Source organism: Pteropus alecto, unplaced genomic scaffold, assembly GCF_000325575.1.
Source record: "Pteropus alecto unplaced genomic scaffold, ASM32557v1 scaffold90, whole genome shotgun sequence".
Classification (NCBI taxonomy): Eukaryota; Metazoa; Chordata; class Mammalia; order Chiroptera; family Pteropodidae; genus Pteropus; species Pteropus alecto.
The window spans coordinates 2,183,767-2,191,326 of NW_006429894.1; the positions used below are offsets into that span (position 1 = coordinate 2,183,767).

Sequence of the window (7,560 nt, forward strand, 5' to 3'; positions counted from 1 at the left end):
ACGCGCTCTGCGCTCGGAGCCGGGTGGCCGCGCCCTCGCGGGGGGTGGGACGTCGCCGTGAAAGGGACTCTGCTGTCCCCGAGGTGGCTGCGAGCAAACCTGACACACAGGTGTGCGCCGCCCCGCGGGTTCGGCCCTGGCTGTGGGTTCATCCCCGCCTGCGAATTTGGCCTTGGTTGCGGGTTCGGCCCTGGCTGCGGGTTCCGCCCAGCCTGCCGGTTCGGCCCAGCCTGCGGGTTCAGTCCTGGTTGTGGGTTCATTCCCGCCTGCGGGTTTGGCCTTGGCTGCGGGTTCGGCACAGCCTGCGGGTTCGGCCCAGCCTGCGGGTTCGGCCCAGCTTGCGGGTTGGGTCCTGTCCACGGGTTCAGTCCTGTCTGTGGGTTCGGCCCAGCCTGCGGGTTCGGTCCTGGCTGTGGGTTCATCCTAGCCTGCGGGTTTGGCCTTGGCTGCGGGTTCGGCCCAGCCTGCGGGTTCGGTCCTGTCCACGAGTTCGGTCCTGGCTGCGGGTTCGGCCCAGTCTGCGGGTTCGCCCCTGCCTGCCGGTGGCTGCATGTGGTCGGAGACTCCGCGAGCGGAGAACGGCCCCTGTCACCGCCACCACCAGCGCAGCGCGGAGCCTCGCGGCGCGGCAGACCCGGAACGGCTTGTCGCCGTGCTTGTCGCCCTGCGGAGCGGCAGCGCCGAGCCTGCAGAGTCGCCACGGGGCCCATTTGCCTGCGAAACACCAGAGAGGCCTTTCCTTACCAACTCGGAGCGACATTGTCATCATTCAAGCCGGAATAAGAGGATTTCTGCAGAAACGGAAGTTTCAGAAAATCAAAGATAGTGCCTTAAAAATTCAGGTATTTATATATTTAAATATAGAGCTTTTCTTCTTTCTTTGATGTTTGTTCGAATTTATAAAATGAGCCCAAGCAGGTCACGAAGCATGATACTCAGTGTATGTGACCGTTTGTTTTTGCGTGGGAAGAGGAGATACTGGAGGCGCCGTGGGCCCCGCCCCATGTCCCCAGTGCCTGCTGCCGGGTGCCCGCTGCCAGGTGACAGCTGCCCGCTGCCCGCTGCCAGTAGGCCAGGTAATGAGCGCTCCCGGGCCTGGACAACGCGCTTTGATGAGTGGGAGAGCTCTGTTTTGTAAAATTTTTTTGTTTAAGTGAAAATTTTAAGCTAAGAGAAAGTGATGTTCAGCATGACTTAGGCCAAGTGGGAAAACGTGACATCAGGTCGCGGTGACGAGAGCGGCTTGGGCCGGTCGCAGGGCGGCTTCGTCCCACGTGCCTCACGCTGTAGGCTGCGCAGGCTTTCATCTCAGTCCTCGGGTCTAGGCAGGCAGACCCAGGGACTGGGCCTGGATGCCTCGGTGACTTCTGTTCCACCCGTCAGGACCTGGGCTTTGCACCTGGGTGTGCCACGTCCGTGTCTTGCTGGGTTGCCATTGAGTTTAGAAATAACGTTTTCATTCAGCAAATGTCAGGTGCTGGCAATGTGCTCTGGCCTCCCAGAGCAGCGACGTTCAAGCCGAGATGTTAGGCTGCAGGATGCACTGGAAATAGCCAAGCGAAATGTACCCAAGGGATGTCCCCGTTGTAAGAAACGATGCGGAATTAAACACGAGAGAGTATGTACAGTGCGAAAAAATAAACGACATGAAATTATGTTTTCAGTAGAGGGCCTGAGATGGTGACCAGCTTTGTAAGACGCAGAAACAAGTTTTGTCTTTATCCTCCAGACTTTAAGAGAAGGGCAGGATCATATTTTTCGTTTTAAATAACTACTCTGGAGGGAAGCGGGGGGACCTGCCAGCAGGTCGGTGGCGGGCGGTCAAGTGAGAGAGCCACAGGTCAGCGTCAGGACCGAGGGCGACGGCGCAGGAGTCACCACGTGACTGTATTTCTTCAATTGGTTTTCGTCCGCTGAACCTCATATAAACTATCTTTAATACCGATTCTTCCGGTTTACAGAAAATGCATATAAACGTCTCATTGCATATTTGTTACTTCTTTGTGTCGAACAGGCCGTGTGGAGGGGACATAAAGCCAGGAAATACGTCCGTGAGATGAAGGCCGCCTGCAAGATCCAAGCCTGGTACAGGGGCTGGAAGGCACGCAAGGAGTACCTAGCTGTGTTAAAAGCCGTTAAAACCATCCAAGGTTGCTTCTGCACCAAACTGGAGAGGACACGGTAATGTCCCGTGGCCGGGTGGGGGAGGGGAGGGTGTGCGTGTCTTCATGTAAAATAACACTGCAAATCGATTTTCCTTTTAAATGTTTTCTATGCTTAATTGCGTGGCTCGTTTTGTTGGGTTTTTCTCTATTAACGAAACAAAATTTACCTCTAAGACCGTCTTATTTTCCGAGATAGAGCCCTGGTGATATAATTCAGCAAAAAAAAAAATATTTGTTTAAACGTGATTAAGGCGGAGTGGGAGGGGGTGAGGACGAGGACCGAGGGACGTGAGTCAAATAGTCTGCTGAATCTTAATTCCTTTGAGTACATCGGTCCGTTTTGTTTGCTGACTTAGCTCCTGGCAAAATCGGTTTACTTACTCAGTTTTTACTCATTTTTTCCCCCTTGTATTATTCCCCTTACTGTATCCTTAATGACAAAAACCTAGTTACCAGCTCATCCGGGTTCATTGGATCGCCTTACCTACCTCCAGTTCATTTCTTTTAAACGCATTTTCAGTAGCTCTTACCAGATTATCTGCAGTATTAGTTACTCCACAGTATAAGAACTTTTCCGCAGCGCCCAGAATTGCGAAGCATCGTATTGGTCGGTGACGGTTTGGAGCCCTCCCTGGGAGCCGGGTCGCTGGATCCGATCCGCAGTTAGGACCCGGGCCCTAACTTCACTGCTCCCGGCTGTTACCGACTGGAGTCTAATTGTCCGGTGCCAAAATGCTGGATTTTTCTCGTGCCGCTCAGCTTTATTTTCTAAGAAATGCAGCCACGTGACTTAAGCGAATCCTTCTGCCTTTTCCACATCGCCCAGAACAGATCAAAGAGCCTGTCCATTCTGTTTTTAAGGTGCCACTGTGTTGACACCTACAGTTGAACCTCAAGCGTCGCATTTTAAATTCTCCAATTCTGTGCAGAGGATCCGTCTTTTTAGATATTTCGATGCCTGTCTTTCCTTTCAAATGAGTGTCCACGTCTCCTTTGCCTCATGCCAGTGTCCCCTGTTCTCTTCTGGGCCACCTCCTGTCTGCTACAAGACAGCGTGCGAGATGGCCTGGGACTTCAGACTCCTCCATTACGGTGCCACCTCCCCTCACCTAGGCCGTGTCTGGATCCGTCAGTCACACTTCCTTTGATCCTGTTCAGATTTCTTTGTCATTCTGACCTTCCTATTTCTGGCCTATTGGAATATTGCCAATCGCAGAACTTTGTCTTCATCGTCAGTGTGTGTGTGTGTGTGTGTGTGTGTGTGCACGCGCGCATGTGCACACGTGTGTGAGCGGGTGCGTTTTCATCGTCAGTGTGTGTGCGCGCACGTGTGTGAGCGGGTGTGGAATTATGACTGGAATTTAAGCGTCTGTCATACTTTTCCACTTTCTCTTATTCTCTTGTTCCCTTTCTTATATTTTCTTTATCCTCTAATATTTCAATGGGGGTCGATAAATATGTATTGACTAGATTCATTTGACATTGCTTTCCAATAATTACTTTTTAGGTTTTTGAAACTAAGAGCATCGGCAATTATCATTCAGAGAAAATGGAGAGCCACACTTTCCAGAAGAACGGCTCGCGAACACTTCCTAATGATGAAAGTAGGTCTAGAGATAAACAGCTCATCTTCGAAGGACCACTTCAGGAAGCAGAAACAGAATGAATGTTTTAAGACCTAACTACACGTTATTTTAAACACATCATTGCCGTCAATTAAAACCTACATTTACTCACAAAAATACTATTCACGTTTTTGTTGATATATATGTACATTTATAAAATATTCTTAAACCCAACTTTGAAGTGACCTTTAGAATAAATAGTTTAGTTGCAGAAAGTGATAACAGATGTAGCATATTTTGTCTCGTGTGAGTCACACACTTGGTAACATACTCTGGAAGCCGCAGGCTGAGGGCAGAGCCCCCAGCGTGGGGGCGGCTGCCCCCCCAGTGGCCTCTGCTCCCAGCACGCAGCAGGCCTGCCTGCGGTTCCTGCGACAACCAGCTCCCCCACCTTTGGCCGAGAGAGTCCCTCCTGGGCACTTCATGACGTCTCAGCCATTTAATATGTGACACGCTGGCAAAGGCACAATAATCAAACTTGAAGTTCAGTTGCAGAAATCTTTTATATTTTCTTCAAATTGGAGGCCACTGCAGGAGTCTCCTGCCCCAAGAGTCCGGTGCTGGACCTTTGCTGGACCGTCTGATATTGGAGAAATCAATTCCGATCGTTTTGTCTGATTTAATCTCCAACAGTTTTGCTTGGAATGCCATAACATTTTTCGAGTGTAATACTCATATACTTCCCATTGCAATTGGCACATTCAGAGCCTTAACTAGCTGTGGTTGGGTAGTCTAGTGTAATTAAGTGTTGTTACTCTTTAGTCAAGTGCCCAAAACATAACCGCAGTGACGGGTCACAAAATTAGAAATATTATTTAAGAAAGGATTATCATCACTTCGAGTTACAACATAAATCATTTTCATAAGTAAAAGTTAATTATTACTAACATATAATTTGGTATTGAGGCTATTCAGAAGTAAACATTGATTGAAGGGCTTAGGGGTCAGACACTTGGTTATCAATACGTATTTCCTGCCGTAGGCTTCGGAGTGGAGAGCCAGAACGAGGCCGCTTCGCTTCTCTGCCGCCGCGTACCATCACTTGTCCGCCCTCAGAATTCAAAGAGCCTATCAGCGCCACGTGGCTTTGAGGGACGCTGAAAGGCACATCGATTCCATCGTCTGTATCCAGGTCGGTGTTTCCTTCACGGCGAAACTGTGAGATGATTTTTGTTACGAGGTTTTGATATTTAACAAGCATTTTCCAAATTCCTCCTACCAACGTCACGGAGCTTTACCCTTCGGCCATGTAGTCGTTAGGATGGTTCGCTGAGTCAGGACAAGGCTGGCATCTTATGACACAGGAGTAAGCTGCGAATTACTCTCTGAAGTAACCACTAACTTCCGCTCCGACGAGCAACATCTGAGGGCACCTGTTTCTCTCTGCATCTTTGCCATCGCGTCGCATTAGAGGATTTTCTGATTGTTGCCACTTTGATGAATGGCAAATTATATCTCATTTTTGGATTTCCTTTGATGGCGAGCAAGTCTAAAACTTTTTCATATGTGTCGGCTCTTCAAATTCTTATCTGTGCGTCGTGTGCTTTCTTTTAATTTTCTTTTTTGTATAGTTTGCCCGTTTTTCTGTTGGGTGTTCCTTATGTATGCTTTATAGGACTTCTTTATGTAGTCTGGATAGGAATCCTATTTATATACGTTCATATATAAGTACACATAAAATATTGAGTGAATATTTTAAGTGTACATATATTCAGAATGACACATGCAGCTGGACAGAATTTACACAAACGGAACGGAAGGTGGCGCTGTGCAGGTGTGTTGTGCGTTTGCACGCGGTCACGCGCGTGACCAGGACGTGTGCGTTTGCACGCGGTCACCCGCGTGGCAGGGACGCGGTACCACCGAGGAGGGCTGAAGGACACTTCTCTCATTCTACTGAAAATTAAATGTCCCGTTCGGTTCATTCACGTATGTACGCGTGCAGATGTGTTTATCTTCTTAAAAAACTGAAGTAAAAGGAGGTCTTGTTATGTTTTAAACAGAGATGGTTTCGAGCACGATTACAGCTAAAGCGGTTTAAGCAGCTGTGTCACAGCGTCGTGAAGATTCGGCATGGAGCTCAAGAATGCACGAGGGCTGCGTTAGTGATACAGAAAGCAGTGCGCCGTTTCCTCCTGCGTAAGAAACGGGAAAAATTTCGTAGTGGGATCATTAAAATTCAGGTAACTGAAAATATTATCATTTTAGTTCAAGACTTTGGTTTGCAATTCGTTTATACGATAGCTAACATTTTTAAAACAGTCACACACATTTTAAAAACCCGAGATTAACCAAGAGAATAATGGATAGATCATACTATGCTACCATCATTTCATTGCCAAGCCCTTGATTTCAAATTCCCTGGAGGGAAGTTCATGATGGAGAGACGAAAAAGTAAATTAACATTTTAAATAGAGTTACATACCTTTGGTCAATGAATGAACTTCAGTTTCCATGCAAGAATATTGTACGTATTTCTTTATAGAAAAATGAATTTTGCTCTTCTTAGAACCAGATATGAGGTTTTAGTTGCAAAGTATCTGATCACATCATACAAATGTACTGAAAAGATTTACTTTATGGAAATAGATGTAGGTCTAAGTTCCAAATCTCATGGGTCGTAATCTTAAGGTTACTGTGTTTCCTGTCTCGAAGGCATTGTGGAGAGGCTATTCCTGGAGGAAGAATAATGACTGTACCAAAATCAAAGCCATACGGAGCAGCCTGCACGTCATTAACGGGGAGGTCCGCGAGGAAGACAGGCTGTACAGGAGGACGGCACTGGCGCTTCAGCACCTGCTGGCACACAGGCACCTGTCCGCCATCCTGGAGGCGCTGCAGCACCTGGGTTAGTTAGTTCGCCGTGACCGTGTCTCGTATGAGGTTAGGGGTGCGCTTTTGCCTCGGAGTGTGCAAAGAACATCGTGATAACACCAGTAGCTAAAACCGCGTTCACTGCTGTGCATTTATCTGTCTTCTTTTTGTCGTTTCCCTGTCAGAGGTGGTTACTCGGTTGTCTCCACTTTGCTGTGAGAACATGGCCCAGAGCAGAGCAGTTTCTAAAATATTCGTGTTGATCCGAAGCTGTAACCGCAGCGTCCCGTGCATGGAGGTCATCAGCTGCGCTGTGCAGGTCCTGCTTAACGTCGCCAAGGTAACTTCCAGTTTTGAGATGAGACGTCCGTTGGCCCGTCAGTCCGGCTGGGCAAACCGCGTCCCCGCGTCACTGGGACTTAAGATCCCACGTTAAAATTCATTTCTGTGCAAGAGCGTTTGGGGAAAACGATGTTTAGCCTGTTAACATGCTTGTTCTTAGAAACACTAATTTTTTATGATTTTACTTCTCTCTTTATAGTGTTAATGACAGCGATTACTAGCATTTGTTGAGTACTTATTTATTGAGAACTTCCTCTAAGGCAGCTTATATTATCATTCCCATTTCCTAGAGAAGGAATAATTTTGACATGAGTTCAGTTCCTTACTTGGGGACTCAAGTGGGATAAGTGTTAGAGCTGAATCTGGACCATTTCTGTCCGGAGCTGTTCTCATCCACTGCGTCGTGTCAGAGTAACAGGACTTCCTGTATGCGTGCCCGGCAAATGCGGTCGAGGCATCACTGTAACCTAGTGACCCTGTCTCTTGGAATTTGAGTCTCTTGGGCTTGCACTGGTAGCAGATATCTGTACTGAACTGCAGTGCACACAGTCCAAGGTATAGAGGTGACACATTTCTGTCCGCCACGCGGCCCCTCGCCACAGCCCAGAGCCCTT

The 7,560-nt window shown here is 48.1% G+C and overlaps 1 protein-coding gene across 1 annotated transcript in view; it reads left to right on the plus strand.

Annotated features, from left to right (window-relative positions):
* Positions 1-7,560, plus strand: part of ASPM (abnormal spindle microtubule assembly) — a 43,590-nt gene that overhangs the window by 32,328 nt on the left and 3,702 nt on the right. Inside the window, exons 21-27 of the mRNA XM_025044818.1 lie at positions 1-842; positions 2,015-2,181; positions 3,673-3,769; positions 4,773-4,922; positions 5,794-5,973; positions 6,446-6,638; positions 6,790-6,944. Of these exons, the coding sequence (XP_024900586.1) occupies positions 1-842; positions 2,015-2,181; positions 3,673-3,769; positions 4,773-4,922; positions 5,794-5,973; positions 6,446-6,638; positions 6,790-6,944 (1,784 nt within the window). The remainder of the gene's footprint in view (positions 843-2,014; positions 2,182-3,672; positions 3,770-4,772; positions 4,923-5,793; positions 5,974-6,445; positions 6,639-6,789; positions 6,945-7,560) is intronic.